The following is a 23783-nucleotide window of genomic DNA, read 5'->3' on the forward strand; positions in this document are numbered from 1 at the left end:
CATTTTAGTTTCACTCCATGTTTTCCCCCGGTCGTCCACACCTCACTCTCAGTGGCCTGCCTGAGCAGCTGATATATGAGCACTGAGTTTACCAACTGTCTCATTCCCAGTTTTTTCCAGTTAATCCTCCCTATAAAAAGACAGTCAATGATAATAAAATGGCTCACAAAATACAACTCCTGTGCATGGCCTGCTTAATTTGTCTGCACATCCTGATTAATTTGTGTCCACGTAATGATTTATTTCTGGGTATTAGATAAACGTATATACATGGATGCATCATTGGGGACCAGCTGCATCCATGTATTTTGCAAAAAATGCCATGGTGCAAAATACCAGTGAAAACCTCACAAATTAATCAAAACCTGGGACAAGATTAATCCAAACACAAACATCATTAATTTATTCATTTATTTATGCTTAATTTAGTAAAGATGTGCCTCAAAATATTTTTTTTTATAGTTTTTTTTTCTTACTGATATCATTCACTAGAAACACTCATCCCTCTCTGCTCCATTGCAGCACAGCTGGAACTTTTGCCTGCTGTTTAATTTTCACAGCCTGCTAACAGTATGTCCTTATACTTTATCCAACACTTTCAGAGGATACATGCTTTCATATTTTTCCATTTATTGCTCAGGTCTGTTAATATCAGTTTTGGCTGGTAACAAACGCTGTAACATTAGCAGCAAAAGCAGATGAGCTGACCTGTATTTGGTATCTGCTGCAAAGTTCACCTCATGAGATCCTGTCTAGGTATCTTTAGTTTATAATTAGAAGTATCTTTCTCTTATAGCCTGCTAGGTGAAAGCTCGAAAATTGGTGCTCTTGTAGTAGGTGCGTGCTCAGACTTTTGCAGATATCCTATCTTGCACCTCCTGATGAGGACATTTATGCAACTTAGACTGTCTCCTTCGCTTACTTACAAATGCAGAAAGTGGAGTTAACTACGCCTTCCTCCTGTCGTCAAAGCGATTCCAGTGTTTTGAGCATAACAAATTAGCCCATGAACTGATCTTATTTTACATAGTCAAATGCTTCAAGTCTCCTAAACAAATACACACGATCAACCAGACTTAAAGCTTTCATTTGAGCTACTGACAAGTGTCACATCCAGACAGCTCTTTTGATGTCACAAAAACACAAAATGCAATACATAAATGTTCATACTTGTGTGTACAGGAATTCGATGTGAAAATGAGCTGAAATGTACTCAAATTTTAAGTAGTTCTTTTCCTTTCTTTCTTTTTTTTTTTGAAACAGCATGAGAAGAGCAGCTTTCTTTACAGCACAATGTCATCGTCCCAGAGTCTAAAAAGTCTTTGAAAACTCTGTACAGGTCCTCTCCCAGCTCTATCTTCTTTAGAGATCTGCAGGAAGTCCTTAGGTTTTTGAAACACAGTCACAGATGAGCTGCGGAAAGAAGAGAGGGGGGCGAGAGAACCCCATAAGAGAGCTGCCACACTCAACTTAGACAGACCCTTCAGTATTGCATCTACTGTATAGTTAGCAGTTTCTTTTAGAACTGCTCAGGCAGCATAATTATTTCCACTACATTAGCTCTTGATGATCCTGTTCTTTAGCAGATAATCTGTCATTTTAGCTCCTTAAAACAGTTTTTGTCTGTCGCTGACATTCATTTGTAATATGTTGGAAGCCTCCAAGCAGAGGCCAAGTCACACACGCACACATTATTCCAGTTAAAATTCCCATCAGAGTAGTGATATTTATTTAGAGGCATCTTCATCTCCTTTATGTTCTTGCTTTCCTTAGATCCTGCTGTCCGTCTAACTCTCACTCCACTTCTGAAAGTCAGAGAAAAGAAAAAGTAATTTCAGATTTAGTCAGCCGTATCTGTCATGCAGAAAATCATTTATGTCTTTTAATGAATAGCACTGTTGATCATCTTGTGCTACATGTCAGAAAACGAGGCAGCATGTCATCACCTATTTATTTGTCTTTGTGCTGCTGCAGCAGCTCGTACAGCCTCACCTGCCACTGTGTCACCAGCTCCCTCAGTTTGCTTCAGTTTTCCTCCGGGGCCTGTCACTCATTATATTTTTCTATTACTTTTACATCATTTGATGCGTTGCTCCTGGTTTCAGGTTGCGGGTCACTGGCTATGGTCTCCTCCACTATCTGCTGCTTCGCGTGTTACCTGTCACCTGTTGCTTACCTGAGCTACTCCCTGCTACCTATTCCTCCTGTGGACATGATCCAAGCCCAACGTCACAGCCCTCAAGTGACGTCATTGCTGCCAGAGCTTGCATATAAAGCATAAAATGCTATATGAATATAAAAATGTGAAAATAAAAGAGAATGAGGATATAATGTTTGGACTTTTTTTTTCACCGGTCTACCACATCACAAAAAAGCTTATCTGAGATATTATCCGGGCCTGAGGTCTGAACCATGATCATTTTTACAGCCTTCTTCGTAACACAGACATTACCAATAGCTTGTCATACCACTTTGAAAATGGTGAAGTCAAGGACCCATGCCAGCATGTTTCTATGATTTACAACAGCAGAGTTTCTCTGTAATGACAGTAGACTGAGTGAATGTGGAAAAAGCGAGACATATTGCTGAAATAGCTCTAATGTTTCTCGAGGAATCTCAGGCTTTTCATCTTCTGATTTCCAGTGGCTTGTTAAATGTGAATGTTTTTTTCACAATGCCACAATGTTTGTACTTCTTTACAAAAAGAACGTGATTTCTTTCCTCTTTAGGTACATTAGCACATTGGTTTTTTATACCTTCAGCTTGTGCTCTGTTGAGGTCATATGGGGATGCAGGTATCTGATGTTCATCGAATGACCATCTGAGGCTGGTTCCTATGTTAAAATGACTTCACTGAGTTTATTTGAATCACTGAACTCAACTGTGCATGTGCCGCTGATGTTTTTGGAGTAATTTGTAAATGTCTGACAAATAACTAATAAACTGTACAGGTGGGTCATCAAGAGGTCCTTGAGCTTTGGAGCAGAATCTTGAATTTTATTTGAAGCATTCATCTGACTTTGCCTGAACCCATAAAATCCATGGATTGAGCTTGCAAGAGTCATCTGATAGCTTAGGACTCTACCTTCTCATCCAAATTTGGTCATTTCTGAAAGACCATGATGGCTACAACCCTGCCCAATACTAACGTGGGGGCTTCAAAATGGACAAAGTAAATGGGTTGCCAAATCCATCCTAGATACAGTTTATAGCAGAGACTGAGTGTGCTACAATCAGGACTTAATCGCCAAGAAAACCAATTTCTGAAATAGGATTGTTTTCAGTGAACTCATTCAGAATAAATGTCAGTGATACAAACACATGGAGGACAAACAGGCCTTATCTTCTCTCATGAAAACTACTTTGGGCTTGTTTATCCGAGAGCCCCGAGTAATATTTTTACCTTTTCTTTTATCTGTTCCCAAAGTAATATTTTTATCTTTTCTTCAATAGCCAAAAGAATCGAAACCATGTCTAAAAGAGAGAGTAACTGAGGACCCAAAAGAAGCTTTATAATGAGTTTATAAACAGCAGTTAAAGGGGGAAAGGTTAAATCTCTCCCAGAAACAAGCAGCATGCTGTTCAGAGAAGAAATGTTTAAAAACCAGAATATCAAAGCATAATAATTGCTCACTTTACTCACTCAGCATGTTCCCATCTATCATGACAATGTAATGCTAAAACAGATAGGAGCTCACATCCACCAAAGTGACTATTGATCGCCAATCAATAGGCTTTGTTTCTGGGTGACTGTAATGTCTGGTAGCCTACAGCCTGCTGCTGTATCAATAGAGAGGCCACAGCCGAGCTTTTCTGATCAGCCTTCCAATTCAGAAAGTGTGAATAAATTAATTAAATACATGTCTGAATTCATCGTGAAATATTACAATAATCTTGAGCTGTCCAACAGATGTTGCTTTAGGTGTTGTAATCTTTCTTGACAGAGGAACAGAAAGCTCTAAATTCATTACACTGCTTTTTTTTATTACATAATATGCTTCACACTAGAGGGAGACAAAGACCCTTCACAGATGACAAGCACTCAGCTACACTTGCATGATTAATGATTTAAGGTCACATTGTATGATGTTTGTGTAGATGAAAAAAAGTCTTTGAATCCACTGACATCCACTTTATGTGTTTAAAATGCCATGTGTACAGCCTGTTTCATCCATGGACTTTTACGTTTCAAGATCCCTCTCCACTATTAGCGATGCTTTATGTGATTTTAAAGGAAATTACCTCCAAATAAAGAGTGTTTGTTGTCACAGCTTGTCCTGCCTTCTTAAACCTATGCAACTTGAAATGCTTACCGGAGCACTGAGGCAGTCGGGGCATGGCAGTTTAATTGAAACATATTTTAGTAGAATGTGGGCCGTATTACTGGGTTGTATCCTCAGGGAGGCATATTGTAACAAAAGAGCAGGCGAAGGTAGAGACATGGTGAGGCGAGGAGAGAGGAAGACAGAGTGAGGAGGGGTGGTGCGAGGAGGAGGCAGAATTGCACTTTCACAATGTATCTCAAATCCATAATGGCACATTGTTACAGAGTTTATGGGATGTGTCCCACAATCAATAACCAATTTATGTGAACTTGATGGATGGATAAAGGCCACACTGGTTACATTACCTGTTTCCCATTCGGACAGTATAGCTGACCTTGGTTTGTGTTCACTTATGTTCTGGAATAATCTGCCAAGGCTTTTTACTTCCACCTGGAGCAGATGTTATGTGACCGGTGGCGTCTTTATACTTTGCTTATAACAAGCACTCCAGATTTTCTCTAGTGCAAAACTTAATGTGTCTCAACTATCACATGGTAATATCTTTTCCAGGCAATCTGCCTTGCTTCAGGCATGCCTGGGTTGCTATAACAACAGCTGCTGCTATATCTGTCACTGCTGTGGGTCACGGCTAGCTAAAAGAGCAACATACATCACATCCCTCTTAAGTGCCGGTTTTCATCTATTTCTCCCTGCCAGTACCTTCGCCTTTTGCTGTCTTTTTGTCTTCCGCAGCCCCTCTGACTTTGCATATCTGAAGGAGCTCTCTTCCCACGGAATAAAACCCCTCTGTACATATGTGTTTAAGCTCTGTGAAGACAGACAATTAAAATACACCGAGTTTAATTCAAGTCGAAACTAATCGGAAGGCGTTTTGCTAGCTGCTTTTCTGCTGAGTTAATGAGAGCTGTGAATGCCAGTGGGGCTTATTGTGGTTGATTTAAAGCCAACTTCTTTCTTTTCATCACCATTGCAGTCACAGATAATAAGGAGAACATGACTTAAGAGCTGCTGAGGGTCAATATTGCATTTTCTTCCCAGTGTCCTGGTAGAGTTAAAGTAACAGAGGACTCATTATACAGTTTGCATGGCACCGAAAGACGGACGTAGCCACATAAACTGCTGCTTTACAGCCTCTGTTTTACATTGCCACCGCTAACACTACTTTTTTAGGAGTCAGAAGTTAACAAATTTAAGCAAGAGGTGGGAGTGCTACGTTATCAGCTAATGCTAGCTAGCTTGGTAAGCAGGCCGTTCTATATAAAGATACCTGTGAATTAGTGCTGAGTAACATACTTCTTTCAGCTGCTGCCTTTAGAGGTCACCATAGCGGATCATCTTCCCCCAATTTCACTGTATCCCTTCTTCTGTCACACCAGCCATGCTCTCTGAGGTCTTCCTCTTTTTCTCCTGCCTGGCAGCTCCATCTTCTATATCCTTTGTCCAATATATCCACTATCCCTCTTCTCAACATGTCCAAACCATTTCAGCCTTGCCTCTATAATTTTGTCTCCAAACCACTGAACTTGAGCTGTCCCTCCCATATAAGAATTTCTAATCCTGTCCATTCTGGTTACTCCCAGTGAAAATTTTTCCCTCTGCCACATCAGCTTGACAGGAGGAGGCAGAGGTAGCAGGACTCACTACCATCTTATAAACCTTTCCTTTAACTCTTTTAGATAAGTATGAGAGTCGCTTCTTATTGTTACCTAATGGCAAGGAAACTTGGTGTGATTTTTTGACTCTTTAAAATTAGATAAACAGATTAACTCTGTTAAGATGAGCTTTTTTAAACTAAGGCTCCTCAGTAAAGTCAAGGCCTGCTTCCTGTAACATAACTTTGAGAGATCAGTTCACTCTATTATTACCTCTCACTTAGACTGTTGCAGTCATTTATATTTTGGCTCTGATTAGTCGTTACTTTGTTGCCTGCAGCAGCTTGCTTTTTGGCAAGAAAGAAATGGTGTGATCACAGTACTTTATTTGGCTTACGTAGAGCTCACTCTACTGAAACTATACTTCTTAGAGCAGGGGTCCCCAATCCCAGTCCACGAGGGCTGATGTCCCTGCAGGTTTTAGATGTGTCTTTGATCCATCACAGATGATTTAAATGGATAAATTACCTTCTCAACATGTCTTGAAGTTTTCCAGAGGCCTGGTAATGAACTAATCATGTGATTCAGGTGTGTGGACCCAGGGTGAAATCTAAAACCTGCAGGGACACCGGCCCTCGTGGACTGGGATTGGGGACCCCTGTCTTAGAGTCTCCAACGACATTTTGATGAGATGTGATGCAGGAGAATGCTCCGTTCTGTTGATGTTGGACCTGACTTCCGCCTTTGATACTGTGGACCATCATATTCTGCTAGATAGGCTGAGACACTGGGTGGGTATATCAGGGGCTGCTTTGGACTGGTTTGAATCCTATTTGCATGAACGATCCTTTTCTGTGGCTACCTCTAAGTACAGTTCCTCTTCTACTTTTCTTGCCTATGGTGTGCCACAAGGTTCAGTTTTGGGGCCTTTATTGTTCTTGCTGTATTTACTTCCTCTTCAACACTTATTGAGCACTTTTAAGGACATTTCGTATCACTGCTATGCAGATGATATTCAGTTATATATCTCCTTTAAGCCAAGTTTCCAAGCTACAGATTTTGCATAAGTGCATAGACTCCATTAGAGGTTGGATGGCTGGAAACTTTCTTCAACTAAATGAGGAGAAGACTGAAGTTCTTGTTTGTGCTCCTAAAAATTTTGTACCTAGTGTTATGGAAAACTTGGGTCCACTTGTTACATTTGCCAAACCGTCTATCAGGAACCTTAGTGTTACTATTGACTCAGCTCTGACTTCGGATGCTCATGTAAAATCTCTGGTTCTCTCCTGTTTTTATCACTTGAGAAACATTGCTAAGCTGAGTCCCATTGTATCGCGCTCCGAATTAGAAATTGTCATTCATGCATTTGTTTCATCTCGTCTGGATTATTGTAATTCTTTGTTTACTTGTTCATGTAAAGCCTCTTTGGAGCATCTGCAAGTTGTTCAGAACACTGCTGCAAAGCTTCTGACCAAGTCCTCCAAGTATTCCCATGTCACACCCCTGCTGATTCAGCTGCACTGGCTCCCCGTTAAATTCAGAATCCACTTTAAGGTTTTGACCTTGACTTTCAGGGCTCTACATGGACAAGCACCAACATATATAAGTGAACTTTTACATCCATACATTCCCAGCAGGTCCCTGAGGTCATGTGACCAGGGCTTGCTGGTTGTCCAACACACGAGGCTGAAAACAAAAGGCGACAAAGCTTTTGTAACTGTGGCCCCCAGATTGTGGAACTCTCTCCCTTTGAGCCTGAGATCTGTGGACTCCGTGGTCGCTTTTAAAAAACAGCTAAAAACTCATCTTTTTAAACTTGCTTTTGGTTGATTTTTATTTTTAGGTTTTAGCTTCTGTGAAGCACTTTGTGATTTTTATCTTAAAAGGTGCTATATAAATAAAGTTTTACTTACTTACTTACTTACCCTGGCTTCCAGTCCATTTCTGGATCCAGGTTAAAATTTTACTTGTTTTTAAGAGTCTCAATAGTTTGCTGCCACCATAGTTAACTGAACTTTTGCAACCCTACACTCCTGCCAGAGCACTGGGGTTTACAAAGCAAATGAAGCTTATGCATCAGTTCCCTTTCCTTGGGCCAATCAGCTGCCACTTTGCATGGTTCAAATCTGACACCTCAGTCAGAGCTCCAGCCAAGCCTCACTCTTCATCTTCACCACCGCCAGTGTCTAGACTCTGGGGGTTCCTGTCCTATATCCTATCTCCGTTGGTATTTTGTTATTGTATTCTCAGGTGCTTTCCATTCTAGTTTAACAAACACAGTGTTATTTAGGGTTTTTAGTGTATATTTGTTGTTTGTTTAGTGAGGTTTTTTTTGGTTTTTTTTATGTTCTTTAGATATAAACTTTGACTTGTCTCTGGCTGCTATTTTTCTGTCACAAATAACCCCTAACACGTGTCTCCACCTACTCCACCACTCTTCATTTTTCTTGTGCTCTGTTTGTTCTTTGAATGGTTGACCCCAGGTATTTAAACTCATCTACCTTCACTGCCGCTTAGGGATGGGTATCGTTTAGGTTTTAGCCGATACCAGTACCAAACCGGTACTTTTGAAACGGTGCCGGTGCTTAAATGGTGCTCGAACCGGTGCTTAAAGAATGGAGAACACAAAATTGGTCCAAAAACCTCTCATGTTCAGCTGTTTTTTTGTAAAATGATAACAATGTTAGCCTTTTCTGCAGCTATAGGGGATATATGGTATCACTCTTGGCTGGAAGCAGTGCTTAATCAATGGAAAAAACACAAAATTGGTCCAAAAACCTCTCATGTTCAGCTGTTTTTTTGTAAAATGATAACAATGTTAGCCTTTTCTGCAGCTATAGGGGATATATGGTATCACTCTTGGCTGGAAGCAGTGCTTAATCAATGGAAAAAACACAAACTTTGTCCAAAAACCTCTCATGTTTAGCTGTTTTCCACTTTTTCTTTGGTCATTTTAGCCTTTTTGGCCAGGGTGAAGGGAGTATCTGCCATCAAACAAGAAGACAGCCGCATGTAACTACGACGGTGTTTGCTAGTTCACCTGCATGCACCTACATGCATTAATTTAATAACGTGGTTAGCCTACTCAACGTAAATTACACACGAACAACATTAAGCTACTCACCCAGAGAAGAACGTCTGCTGCTGCCATCATCATCCGTCATCATTTCTGCTACACTGACAGGGCTAGGGGCCAGGACTCTACTCTTCGGGTTCTTGGGGGATGTTGCTAACTCTGGGTCCGATAACAGGCACCACACCCGCAGTAGATGTGCTCGGTGTGAGGTCTTGCAGCAAGCTATCAAATACGGTGCATTTCTCGGCTTTTAATTTAATTATGCGTCGCCAGGTGTTTCATCAGATTCGAGGAGTTACGTCCTTTGCACAGTATCACCTTAAAGCACCTGTTGCAGGCTGCTGAGTTTGCATCTTTTGCTGTGAAGTACAGCCAGACTTCGACCGCTTCGCCTTGGGCATTTTTAATCTGTAGCTCTGCTCTAAAAGAAAAAAAAGCACCGAAATAAAACACCGAAATGTGTGCTGCTTTTTGGTCTGGTTACTACCGTTTATGCCAGAACCGGATACCGGTACCCATCCCTACTGCCGCTGCTCTATGCACCTTCAGCTTTCCAGCCTTCTCCCTCTCATTTACACACACATATATTCTGTCTTGCTTCAACTGACTTTCTTTCCTTTTCTCTCCAGAGCACACCTCCACCTCTATAGGCTCTCTTCCACCTGCACCAGATCAGGTTTGCCAGAGGTGGCCCACACATGGACCAGCACAAGGCCAGTTGCAGACACAATGGTGGTCCTGTGCTGGCCCATGCATAGATTACCTCTGGCAAACCTGATGTGGGCCACCAAAGGGCCGTCATTCTTTGCGGTATGTGGGCCTTGTGTAAGATGTGTGCAGCCACGGGCCAGTTGCAGACACACAGCTGGCCCTGTGCTGATCCAGACCAGTTTCAGCTCTGGCCCCAGATGTCAGCCTAATGTGTACCTTAATCAAGCCATGTAATAACAACATGTGCCGGAACATAATAGTGCAAAAGTAACATGACAAAACTCTGTTCAGACAGTGAATGGACTGAGTCTTATATAGCCCTTTTTTACTCTCCCAGATTACTCAAAGTGCTCTATACAACATGCCACACTCACCTAATCACACACTTTCTCTAAACTGAGTGCTTCCTAACTACATTCATACCCATTCACACTCTTGACATGCACTCACAAACCTGTCAAACCTGCATTTGAAACGTTGGCTACCATAGCAGTGTAGTATTACAACATGGTATTTGAGTCTTCTAACCAAAATAGGAAAATAGGAACATAAATAGTGCCATCATTGCCAGACCTGGCCCACATCTGGTTGACATACACCCTGCCATGACACCAGTCAGTCAGAAGTGCCAGCTTGATGCCGGATCCGGGCCAGAGCTGTTTTCTGTACTTACTACAGCCCTGCACATCACCCTTGTTCTGGAAATTGGGTACCAGTCAAAGTAGTCCGGCCCCCGAATATGAATAACTTTAAATGTCACAGTATTAGTAAAGGTTTTCAGTCAGCAACAACAGAAGAGCTTTAACACAGATTGTGGAATGCATTGTATTTGATATTTAAAAGCAGCTCACTGAAACATGGCATTTTATATGTGTAACAGACAAGAAAAGCATGGTAGGAATGAATCACAAAGTATATAAAGTTCTACAGTGCTGTATTATAGAAAGAGGCACACATTTAGTCTCAATAGCAATGCTACTGTAGAACAGCAACAGTCAAAGCACTGAGTATAAATTTCAGATTAACTGTATGAAGCAAGACTTGACCTATAGAATATACTCCAAGACCAGAGCTGAATGTGGCTATGAGATTTTTACATAAGAGAGTACAGGAAATTTATCAGTTCAGACCAGCTAAAAGTGTGTGATTTGAAACAGTATTTTCTGCATATTTATACTCCATTTTTGTATTACACTTCATTTTGTTCCAGCAAAAAAAAAGACAAATGCAGGCCCCATACAATATAAAAGCTGCACATTTTAGTTTCCTTAAAAAGACTTTTGGCCAATACAAATAAAACTGTGACCCAAAAATCTCAGCATGGTATAAAATTGTAAGAAAACTAAAAAAAAAAAGAACTGAAAAAGTACTATATATTCAGTATACAAGATGTACATAACAGACTAGGACATTTTCTGGGATCATATCTGTTTATAGGTTATATAAATCACAGAGGCACTACTAACTACCAAGAAATTCTTTAGTTAGTCCGCACACTGCTATGTCCAAATGAAGTATGGCTGGTAATTCTCTGTTAAAAAGTGCAGTAGACTGACATTTGTGTTCTTTAACCTGATGTAACTGTGAAAGCACTTGATTTTTAGAGACGCCTTGCACAAAGGTTAAAAAAAAACAGAGGAGAGGAAAGGCAGGAGAAAAACTGAGCACTTGGACATTTTTGACTGGCTCCTCACAAGACACAGTGGATACACAGGGGCAGTCAGTTGGCAGGATTCCCATCGCTGGCTGGGAGTAATGATATCTTCATAGTGACACAGATAGGGTTGATGAAACCGATGTCCCATTGTTATTGGTCAATACCTAAGGAGAACAGAAAACATGTTTATCCTTATCCAGTTTTACAACACTACACAGTACTGTGCAAAAGCTTTGAGCTTCCCCTCATTTCTTTATATTGTTTTTCCTCCAAGGAGCCAGACTTTCTTGTAACTTGTAACTAAAGTGGTCCTTAATAATAGTTCTTCAGGCTTTCAGAAGGTTTTTCAAGTTTTTTCTTTCAACGTTAGGTCTCTCATTCCTACAAAGCAACGCCTCTCCCCAACTAGGGACAATCTGACCACCTCTCTCTGCTCCTCATCTCTGCCTACATCCCCCTCTGGAAACAAACTCCTCCAAGTACCCAGGTCAGTAAAAGATGGCTGGGTGATGCTCTCCTCCAGCTACAGGACTGTTCTGATCTGACAGACTGGTCCATCTTCTCTTCAGTCTGTCCTTTTCTATATTAACTGCTATGTAGAGAATGTTACAATGTCTAAAACCATCTGAAAACCTTGATAAACTACAGGCTCTGATTATAACATGTAACTGAACCTTCCGACTGAGGGACAGTTCTCTGTACAAGGTGTGATCTGATAACCCAGAGACAGGTCCACTCCCCTCTCATTATAAATGGAGAGCGGGTGGAATATGTCTCCAACTTGAGGTTTCTGGGCACCCACATCTCCGTCGACCTCACCTGGACACACAACCCAAACGCCCTGGTAAAGAAGGATCGGCAGCGCCTGCACTTCCTCCATGTCCTGAAACAGAAGCTGCTGCTGGACTTCTACTGCTCCTGAGTGGACAGCGTGCCCTCTTCCTGCTGGTGTTTGGAACGCAGGGGCTACTAAGAACAGGAAGGCTGCACAGAGGGTAATTAACACCACGCAAAAATCATTGGCTGCCCTCTGCCACCTCTGGAGGTCAGGTCTGTTGCACTACTTCCAAGCACTTTTTTCTCTTCTATCATTTTGTATATTGTACATTCCTCTTGATTGTATTAATTTCTCCTGTTTGTAATTTATTCCTGCTGTCTTACCTATAATATTATTCCTTCACAGTTGGCGTGGAGCACCCATAATTTTGTTGTACATGTACAATGACAACAAAGGGGTATTCTATTCTATTCTATTCTATTTTTAATTCAGTCCTTGAACATTAACATTTTCAGAGGAATGTTTCTTATTTCTTAAGCCACTTAACAATGACCTTTGAATCATTCATAAAAAAGACGCCTAGTTCAAGGGATGGACCAGTCTGTGTTTTGTCTACATATAACATGACATGAAGAAATCCAGGCCAGACCTGACACAGGAGCTGAGATCCATATTCAGTTGATCCATCTACAGTTCACTGAAACCTCATCAGAAGAGGTCTCAGTGGAAGGGTTGCTGTCAAGGATGGGGAGAAAAGGCTGAGGTTTGCCAAATTACACAAGAACTGTACTGAACTGGCAACAGGTCTCATGAATCCAAATTTGACATTTTTGATTCAAGCCAACGTCAGTATGCATGGAGGAGGTCAAGAGAAACAATGAGTGATTGCAGTTATCTTTTAAGCTCAGTGGAGGCTCTGTCATTGTTTGGGGCAGCATTTTAGCAAGCGGGATCTGAATAGGAAAACACACAATGGCACACTTAGTCATGAATTCGCCTCCCCAGAGTCTGGACCTCCAAATTATTAAAGCAGGGTGGGATCATCTTGACAGCAAACAGAACAAAAGGCACCCAACGTCCAAAGAAGAGCTTTGAATGTCCTTCAAGAAGCCTGGAGAACTATTCCTAAAGTTGCTTAAATAAATGACAAGAAAGCTTGTTTAAGAGTTCAGGCTGTTAAAGAGTAAAGATCAAGTAGGTCAAGTAAAGGTAAAGTGAATAGCTGTATCTATTTTCCAATTTTCTTGCAAAATGCAATTAAATGGTTCAAGACTTTTGCACAGCACTGTGGGTCTGCTTACTTACACAAATTATTTCAAGATAAGTAGGTGTGCACTTTTTTAATAAGCCAAAAGTCCTACATCCTAAACATGCAAATGTGCAAAACATTCAATGTGTTAGAAATCAATATATCTAAAATTAACATGCTTACATTCCCCAGACTTTCAAATACTTCATTCAACACTGCTTGCATTAATTATGTGCAATCGTTCCTAATGGAAAATCATTGAAAGTGGGACAGATTGGACACTGAGTGGTGACTGAATAAAAATGGGGGATTCGTGATTAAGTGAAGAGGGGTTTTTTTTGTTTGTTTTTTTTTAATGGCAGGAATGAAAGCCCCTTTGAAGGGGATGAGAAAGAAGGGCACAAGGGGTGTTGAAGCAGCAGACTCCTCCACAGAGCTGCACAATTATGAGTGATAAAGGTACAAACACATGAATTGAAAGACAAGGGATGATTTCAGTGATTAGAATCGGGATGAGAGAATCACATATAAAATACCGTGTCATTGAAAACCACTTTTATTCTGTAACAGGAGCGGCTGGATTGTCTTTCTGCTCAGAGGGAATGGCTAGGTAGTTTGTCCTGTGGGCAGATTGGCAGAAAAACAAAGGAGTGTCTAAGACCTGGTGCTATGGGCCTCTCTAGCACCACACACCACAGCTACTTAGTTTGCACAGTGCTCATGACAGTGCAACAATTCTGAATATCCGTTTTGTTTATTGAAGCGTGAAAATGTGACTCTAATTCACAGAAATTAAGGAATGAGTTTTACCAGATAAAATCCATCTAATCCGAGCAGTGCCTAGGGACTGCGTGGAATGCACATCAGGAAGATGTGACATCCTAATTCAGCATTTTATAGCAAACCTTCAGCATGTTTAAAAAACACAGTACTTGCACTGAATATGCTCCCAATTCAAAAGAGCTGCACTGAAAGTGTGTAGATGAAGAACACTTTATACAAGTGAAACAAGTTTTGCGACTGTAAGCACATTTCAGAAATAGCCTAATTTAACTCTTTGACAGATCACATCGTTGCCTCCTATCTTCTCCTTTAGGGACATGACTAATACGTTCTGAACCACTAATGCATCACAAAATGTAATCTCAAAATGTCCTACTTGTGCTACATATTGCATTCTTTGAGTGGGTAGACCTTCTGTGTTGTCATAAGGGTCACTAATGGCTAATGGCCAAAGCCTATGCAATCTTTCAGCTACAGGTAGTGACAAGGCCTACAGTATTACAGCTGAGAAAACTCGGATCGAATAGTTTTTTGAGATTTCTGAGCTTTTGACTGTTGCTGTCGACTTTAAATTAAAGAGCTTCTTTCTTTTAGCTTTACAATTTTTTGTTTTTGGGGGTGTGGCACTGTTACTTGATAATGAGAAGGTCCTAGGTTTGAAATCACCATCTGGCGGGGACCTTTCTGTGTCTGTGTGTTTCCTCCCACAGTCCAACGACTCGTAGTTCATGGCATTAGGTTTCATTTAGCTTTCTAAATTGCCCAGTGTGCGAATGGTTGTCTGTCTCTCTTTGGTTCTTTGTACTCTGCCTCTCGCCCTACGACACCTGGGCCGGAAGAAAATGGATGGATGGAACTTTTGGTTTCTCCTATTTCCGATGGGTTCACCACAATCAGTGGAGCCACTTGTATTTAATTCGTGTTTATTTAATTCCTTTAATATAGCTATAGCAACATAAATATCCTAGATATTTAAAGTTAAAATTGAATGTGCTTCTCTATTGCAGGGCAGGGCAATTAATTTTCCGAACAAAATTTAAAAATTAAATTTTTTTAAATTGGAAATTAAAAGCATGATTGCCTAAGACACAAAAGGTCCCCAATTCGCAACTAGGAGAAAACACAATGCACACCACAAAAGAAGAAGAAAATTCAAGCTGGCAAGGCTATCTAAATGCATAAATCGTAGAAAATCAACAGATGAGAAAACTCAAAAAGCCTTTGAATCAGTTTGGCTTGATATTTAGAATTTTTGGAGCATTTTATTTTTTTTATAATTGGACTTTTAATTTATCTGTCAATCTGTCAACTGTTCATAAAACTGAACCTACATGCTTTGGGAAAACACAGATTATAATACCTACTTTGTCAAAGTCAGCGACCAAGAAGTGTCTGAGTGATTTACTGCTATATAAATTAAATCATATTAAAAAACAATACTGATCACAAAATAGCCCCAAAGTCTGTCTATCAGACAACCCTGAAACATTGGCCTCACTGCCCAATAATGCTGTAATTTTTAATTTTGTGCTTGATTACATTTGTCACTACACAAATATGAGATAGTTCAGGACTGTTTTCTAAAGTTTGAAAACAGTGAGAAAAGTTCTGCATTTCAATTCTGCCACTTCCAATAACTCTTAATTACCTGCTAGTGCTAATAATAAAATAGAAAGCCAATAAATAACCGAATATTTTTTAGAGAAGTTTAGTTTCAAATTTAGTTGAAAAAATAGTTCTTTGAAATATATTAGCTCACAGAAACCCTTCACTATTTATTATATTGTAATATGTCTAAACCCTGGATATTGGGTCTTGTGAATATTCAGCAATGTTGTGCATATTGTGCAGTACGTGGACTTAATCTGTCACTGAAGGAAGCAGATTTGTAGTCAGCAGTAAGTGTTTGCAAAATAAAAATAACTGGATCAGCACATGCATGATTGCTCTCTTCAGGACATAAAGTCCCTGTACAAAAGTTGTAACTGTGGGTCATGAAGGTTAGCCGGCACCACTAAAATCCAGTGGGAGCTGACTATAAAGGTGCATTTGGGTCTTTGACATTACTGACAAGGCGATGCAAAATGCCAGTCACTGATGGAGCTGAAAATCCATCACGGATGTTAAAAGGTTGTTTAGAAAAAAAGAGCAGTCAGCAGTTTAGGTAAAAAGACAGATTAGTGTTCCAGGAGGGTTACAAACTGATGGACTCAATTACTTCTCTGTCTGTGTGTTTGCCCCCCTGCCTCATTCCTTCACTCTCTGTCCCTTTCTTCCCCGATTGACTCCTAAATCTCATTTCCCTATCCACCATATTTTTTAGATTTTAAATTACAATTATGTAACCCGAAGTCCTGAGCAAATAAACACTTACAGATATTTGTGCACTTCCTTGGTGACTTCAGACTTTTAAATTAATATAAACCCACTGCCGAGTTTTGACTCATAGCGCATAAATATCTGAATATGTGACGTCAGGGTTGTGTTCAGGACACACGCTGTTTAAATTCACTGTTCAGTCACATCCCTGCTAACATTGATCTGTCTGTGCATCTGTACATGAGACTCACGCTGTGTCCTGCGCCTGCTCATCAGACTTGGAGATCTTCCTGTAGCAGTAGACCATTTCTACCAACAGCCACAAGGTCAAGAACACCAGCAACACATACATCATGATCTCAGAGTAGATTGCTGTGGTGTCGTCACTGGCTGCAGAGTTAAAACAGTGGCAAGGCACATGTATTATTCATTATGCATACTTCCTTGGAATACTGCGAGCAGAACAGAGCAGAAGGGACCTGAGCTTGTACAACACTGCTGATCCACAATCCTCTGTCATTCATAACTTTTAATACATTTTATGTCTTTCACTGAAGAACAAATCCAATTAAACAAATAATAAATATGGTTATGCAGCTACAACAAAAAGCAAACAAAGGTGTTTTATTTAGGAGCATCCTGACTGTAGATACACTTAGAAAGTGATGCAGAAACTACTTCATGTTGCATTCATAATATTATGGCCATACCTGTAATATAATGAAAAAGACCCTACAGAGTTAAAGGTGCCCGGAGGAGATTTTGCAAGGCTGCTTTTATGCCAAACGTTTCCTAACAGTGTGCACTGTTTTGTTGCAGAGCTTATCTTGTTCTTACATGTGTGTATGCACATTTTTATCGAAAATTCAACCTAAATCTGCATATAAAAACACTAAATCTCCACAGGGTATCTTTAAGTATGAAAATAGGATGAATATGCAATGTCACAGAGGTTCTCGGAGTGTGAAACATACTCTAAGTTTAGAATCTGTCATAAAAATAATTGCATGCTGTTTTTGACACCAGAACAGCTTTTGCTCCTTGTAAACAATCCTCTTCTGCTCATTAGCCATTTTGAGATGCTTCTGGAGTAAGTAATAGCACATAAAACATCCAGTCCTATTCTAAATATTACATACTTAATATACACTGAGATTAGCCGCAACATTAAAACCATTCACAGTGCCTGCTGGGATTAAATTCTGCAAGTCTTGTATACACCTATGACACTCTTCACCAGCATACACATTACAGAACATAAACCCATGGCTACACAATAAAACTACTTAAGAACGAGCCCAAGGCACTGCCTCCAAACTCCCTCCAAATTAACCATGCAGAGGATGAACAAGCCCCACCTATGGAGGCACCATCCTGCAGGTACTAAGGAATCTACTGCCTATTTATTATCGCGAGACAGCCAAAGACACCCCCAGAGCAGGCCTGCAAAGTACTTGACAGGTGGTTTTAATGTCACTGTGGTTCAACAGATAGTTTATTTTGCTAATAATTCAATATCCAGTCAGTGAAATCAAGCAAATATATTGTCAACATCCTATTGAAAATGCTTTCTCGTTTATTGCTTTCTCTCCATTGTTTACAGTGGAAAGACATTAGAACAGTATCCCATTAATAACCCATTAAGAACAAGAAGAGGGATTACAAGCAAGCGGAAGCTGTTTTCAGTGCACATGGGCACCTTGGGCTGTTAAAGAAAGTTTTCCTTTTATTGTCCTTCATTTGTTTTCATAATGAGTGACTGTGAACCACTGTGTCACTTAGTGTATAACAAATTCCAGAAAGCCTGCTGACCAGACAGCTGACAGCTTTTTCAAATTTCATTTAGCAGCCCCAGCAAAAGGAGAATATTAGTGAAATTTAATCCCTTTGATGGGAAAGCATGGATATGTCGGCCACGAAGTAATCCATTCTACCACTATGGATGCCATTACTGCAACATTAATGTAACCATGGTCTAGTGTACAGTGCACTAGCTGCAGGCTTTGTGAAATCTGAAACAACGGTTCTGTGAAATATGGAGGACAGGCTGCGAATATAATAAAAAACAATCTAACTGTACTCTGTTTTGCAGTCTTCTTTTTATGGGTGCAAACTCTTTAAATCACACTAGCCTATCACCTGATAACTCACAATATGTTATATGCAAGCATATATAGAAAATGCAAAGTTAGAGAAATGGGGAGAGTTGAGTAATTTCAAATATACGTAGGGTATATTCGATTAAGGTGGAACATGACACATTCAGCAAGCCAAGCATTCAGGAAGCAGAATACATTACCCCTTATTATAGATAGCAAAGTAGCTGGTTTGAATTAACACCTTCACTGACAACAGAAGAAAGCTTTGATGGACAATAAAGGCAGACAAAACAACACACAATTATTCCTTTTAAACCAGTACAGTCACAAGAAAGGGAGAAAGAAGGAAAGTGGTGCTGTTAGTGGCAGACTGCGTTCACCCTCATGCATCACAAAAAAAACCCCTATTGGAAATATATTAGATGTATTATTTTTTATCTACTGTGTAGATTTATTGTGCAACAGAAATAAACATAAAACACAGACTAGTCTTTCTCTCATCTCAGCGTTAAATGTGCAGGTCTACAGTGGAATCATCACTTAAGGCGTCCTGCATCTGCAAACTCTTTTCATTAAGTGAGTTTGGAGAATACTCGTTAACAAAAACAAAAATCTGCCCTGTTAATATTAGAGCATGTGGGGGAAAATGGAACATACATAAACTAATGCTGGGTAGATATTTGAGAGAGAGATTTTTCATCATATCAATCATTACTAGCTTTTTGGTTTCCATTTATATTTGACTTATTTCATGTTACTGATGTGGAAAAAAAGAGCTAAACCTGAGCACAGGACACAGGTGGATAGCATGCAAGAATTTTACATTTAGGCATACCTTTCTCTTTCACAGTCAGGTTGATGGTCTTGATTACTTCGAAGATTGGAGTGTATAGCTCAAAGCCAAACTTACGACGAATTTCACAGGTATACAAACCACTGTCATTATAGGTGACATTACGGATTTCAATGGAGACCTCTTGTAAGTCCTTGCTTCCGTTCCAGTTTAGACGGTCCTTAAATGGATTATCCTCCACATTGGAATTGTTAGTGTTATATTCGTATATCTAGAAGAAAGGAAAAGTGTGCAGGCATTAATTAAATACACATACAATGTGAGCAAAATCACAATGTGCTAGATCATTTACAATAACGTAGAAACAACTTACAAGATATGAAATGTTTTTGCCTTTTGTTGGACTTGGGGTGTAAAGCCATTTTACAAATGTTGTTACGGAGACCTCCTCCCTCTTCAAGCAGGAGATGCAGGTCAACTTCATGGCTTTTCCCACAATTCCTTCTGTGTCTGACTGGACATCGACACATACTGGCATGCACAGGTGGACTTGAGAAGCATGGAAAGGTTACATATATTCAGTTTACCATTCGCAATGTAATTGTAAAAAGAAAAAGAGAGAAAAAGAGTAGAAAAAAGAAAGCACACCCTCTTTAAATTCTATGGTTTCACATAAAAGAATATAATTAAAAATAATCTCATCCCTAGCAGGTCTTTAAATTCAACAAATACAACCAAGATAAACTAGAAAACATGACATTGTACACTGTGTCATTATTTCCTTACAAAAACGAATCCAAAATGCAGAAGCTACGTGTGAAAAACGACATACACTCTTACTGCCTCCAAAGGAATTAAAAGGCCAGGTGCTGGAAATCAAACATACTCGATTAATTGATCATCTGGAGCATTCAGGCGTGAGTTAACACAAAGCCAAGGAAGAAAGACATCGGCAATGGAGAAGCAACTATTACTGTCCATCAATCTGGGCAGGGTTATTAGGTCTTTTCTAAACAGTCTGAAGTCAATCATTAAATGTTAAGAAAGTACATTTATTTTAACATGGCTTAGGTTTGCAAAGTTGCATCTGAACAAATCCTAAGACTTCTGAAACAATGTTCTTTGGACATTTGGGGTCAAAGTGTAGATATCTGGCCTTAATGCACTTGGAGAAAACCAAATGCAGCTTATCACCACAAACACTTCATCCTAAATGTCAGCAGGTGGAGGGGTGATGATTTGGACTTGTTTTGTAGCTACAGGACCTGGGCACCTTGCAGTCCTTGAGTCCACCAGTAGCTCATCTGTATGCCAAAGTATTCTATAATTAAATGTGAGGCCATCTGTCTCTGTTAAGGCTTGACTAAAATAATGTCACGCAACATGATCCCAACCACAGCAACAAATCTAGAACAGAATGACCAAAAAGGAAAAGAATCGAGGTGTTGCAGCAGCCCAGAGAGTTGTGCATTAACACAAATCTCAATGTACTGAAGCAAATTTGTAACGAAAAGGATGCTGATAGTCACACAGAAAATGAAGTTATTTAAGTCATTGTTGCCCCAGTTCCCATCACCCCTTCCTTGAGTCTGGTTTTGCCAGAAGCTTCTTCCTGTTAAAAGTGAGTTTTTCTTTCCCACTGTCAGGTGCATGCTCGAAGGGGGGTGGGGGGGTGGGGTGGGGGTGGGGGGTGGGGTGTCTGATTGTTGGGGATTCCTCTGTATTATTGTAAGGTCTTTAACTTACAATATAAAGCACCCCGAGGCAGCTATTGTTGTGATTTGCTGCTATAAAAATAAAATTGAACTGAAAGGAAATTGAATTAAGTGGTTCTATAAGCTACCGACTGCTTCTGCATTTTAGCTTAGTTTTTGGCAAATCAATAACAGTCTAACTTGTAATGTACTGCTGTTCATGTAAGGTTCTGTTTACCTAATTTTAAGACCTGGTAAAGACTAGATACACTTTTACTATATTCTGTTATCTAAAACCTTAGAATTGGGTTCATTTCAGAGGGTTCACATTCGTTTTACCATGACCATATTTTTTATATATGAATGATGTGACAAGCTGTACCCACTAAACATTAAGAATGTGCTTTCCAATGTAGCACAGAAAAAGAACACAGAAAATTTCAAGGTTTAAAATAAAACCAATACTTATGTATTCAGATTTTGTAAAAATGTAATTTCTTAAAACTGACCAACACAGTGGAAAGAGGAAGAAAAAAACATATAGTATATTTGTTTTTAGGTGTCAAATGTCCTTTTAAACATGCACTTATTACTGATCAAATTCCAAGCATTCTGTAGAATCTGCCAGGATGCACCATTTTTCAGTTATTGATAAACACATGCTAGTGTGGCAAGAACAGTTTTAATGCTTTGTAATAACTCAATGACCCACTGATGTTTGATCCTTTGGTCATCGGGTCTCACACTGAACCCCATGTTGAACCAGATGCAAAAGTCCGTGAGCATTAAAAAGATAAACTGATTTATACAGCTCTGTAGGCCATTGGAGACACTTAAATCACAATATTGATAGCAAATTCAAGACCAGCAAGCCCTAATGATGGCCTCTGCCCATTAGTATTTACTAGCAGTGGGAGGAATAAATGGATAGAGGGAGTGCAGAAACTGTGGGTAGTGTAGGAAGAGGGAAATAATACAAGAGGGAGAGCTAATTGAAATATAAATGCATTAGTGGTAGAAGAATATTGGGAGAGGCGTAGGAAGTGAATAAACATATGCAAGAAAAAAATTCAGTGGATTATAATCACAAAGACACATTTCTTGTGTTTATGTGACTGTTGCAGTGTTGGGCCCAGTGCTCTTATATAACCCAAAGCCTGCTGGGCTGACAGTGACAAACATTGATTCTATCGCTCTCTCTTTTTTCTTTTTTTTAAAGCTGAGGGCTCATATAAACACATGGAAACAGAGCAGAGAAATAGAGAGGAAGGCATGAAGGGGACAGAGGAAATGGGGAAAAGAAAAAGTGAAGAAGCTTAACCCCAGTGCCCTTTCTTCAATGATTCTATTCATTTCCCTTAAATGCTGACAACATTAAGCAGTGAAGGGCTCTGCAGACCAATGGGACTGCTCTGAAACTGGGTTTTGAGTTCACAGCTTCCTGGGTGGTTCGCAAGCCACTGTCAAGGCCTCTGATTACTCATTGTTGTATAAAAATGTACAATAGAAAATGATAAGTCCACAGTCAAACAGGATATTTTGACATCTTGCAGAATTATACTTACCAAGAGAAATCAAAAGTACCAAAGATTGCAGATGAAGCTTATATTGCGTTACCATATTCAGCTCTTTGTGGAGCTGTTGGAGGACAGTATCGCTTTAACTTGGTCTTTTTCTCAAGTAGTCTTCACACGAAGTCTGGTGTGAGACAGAGGAGTTGTTGAAAAGACTTCAGGACCACGGACAGCGCCTCTTCTCGGCCGATAAGAGCGCAGGTAACTTTCCTCTTCGTGTCTGAAAATCCACGCCAAGAACTCTTAGAAAAGACGCGTTTCTGATTTACACATTCAAAAAGGGTTCTTCTTGGATTTTAATCGTTATTTTGATGCGCTCATCTAATAACCGAAGCGTTCATATAGCACTTAATGCGCAATTATCATTTACACAGTAAGAACTAAGTTCATCATTTCCTCGACTCGGGGAAATAAACAAGTCCGTGTTGTGAGACGACTACATGAGTGATCCCACGGTTTCTTCGCGCATAACTGCTGTCACTGAGTACGGACCCATCCAGAAACACCGCGGAAATCTTTCTAGAAACAGGCGAATAGGATCTGGAACCTGTGGATTCTCAAAAGCCGACGTACTCACTTATTGTTGCGAGATCTGAAGTCCTGATTACACACATGCAGAAAAAAGCATCGAGGCCAGTTCTCTCATTTCACCCCTCAAAGAATAAGCCCACTGACTGTCAGAAGTCTGTTTCCTCCATTAGAGATGACTGATGACATTTCCCAGCCGCGGCTCAATGTCTTTGTTTTTCAGCAGTCACTTAGCGCTGGCAGGGGCAGAGGGTTTGATACGCATGCGTGAGTCACTCCCTCCTACGCTACAGTGTGCAGGACCACATTATTGTCACTTGGGTAGGCCTAACCAACTCAGCCGCTTGTTTGCATTTGCTGAAATATTGACTAAACAAAGCTCAGCGTGCAGAAACACCGCGTGCACACGTAGAAACCAAAATGCAAATCAGTCCTAAGAATGCACATTATGTCAAGGAGTAAGATGAGACAAGGCTGTCTTTGTCATGTGTTATATAAGCTTGTTTAGCTGGAAGTAGAGTTTCTTCTTAAGACATTTCATTTGTTACACATCAGTACTTGCATTTCCTGTTTCCCAAACGCCCCTCCCCCCCGTCTAAACCCCAACCAGTGAAGAAGTCTCACAAAGATTTATGTCCTGATGC

At 40.1% G+C, this 23783-nt stretch overlaps 1 protein-coding gene across 3 annotated transcripts; it reads right to left on the reverse strand.

The window, feature by feature from the left end:
• Positions 1 to 10484: 10484 nt before the first annotated feature.
• Positions 10485 to 23355, reverse strand: scn3b (sodium channel, voltage-gated, type III, beta). 3 transcript variants are annotated; one of them, XM_031749901.2, is made up of 7 exons: positions 23189 to 23326; positions 22603 to 22831; positions 19717 to 19892; positions 19386 to 19614; positions 16703 to 16841; positions 13886 to 13969; positions 10485 to 11486 (listed from the first exon to the last, which is right to left on the reverse strand). In XM_031749901.2, exons 2-6 carry the CDS (start codon positions 22655 to 22657, stop codon positions 13906 to 13908), a joined length of 663 nt encoding a protein of 220 aa, XP_031605761.1. In that variant the 5' UTR covers positions 22658 to 22831; positions 23189 to 23326; the 3' UTR covers positions 10485 to 11486; positions 13886 to 13905. The 3 variants fall into 3 exon arrangements, with proteins under 3 accessions (XP_031605761.1, XP_031605762.1, XP_031605763.1); XM_031749902.2 differs by lacking the exon at positions 22603 to 22831 and having other exon boundaries at positions 23189 to 23355; XM_031749903.2 differs by lacking the exon at positions 13886 to 13969.
• Positions 23356 to 23783: the final 428 nt, after the last annotated feature.

The sequence above is a fragment of the Oreochromis aureus genome, linkage group 14 (assembly GCF_013358895.1).
Source record: "Oreochromis aureus strain Israel breed Guangdong linkage group 14, ZZ_aureus, whole genome shotgun sequence".
Lineage (NCBI taxonomy): Eukaryota > Metazoa > Chordata > Actinopteri > Cichliformes > Cichlidae > Oreochromis > Oreochromis aureus.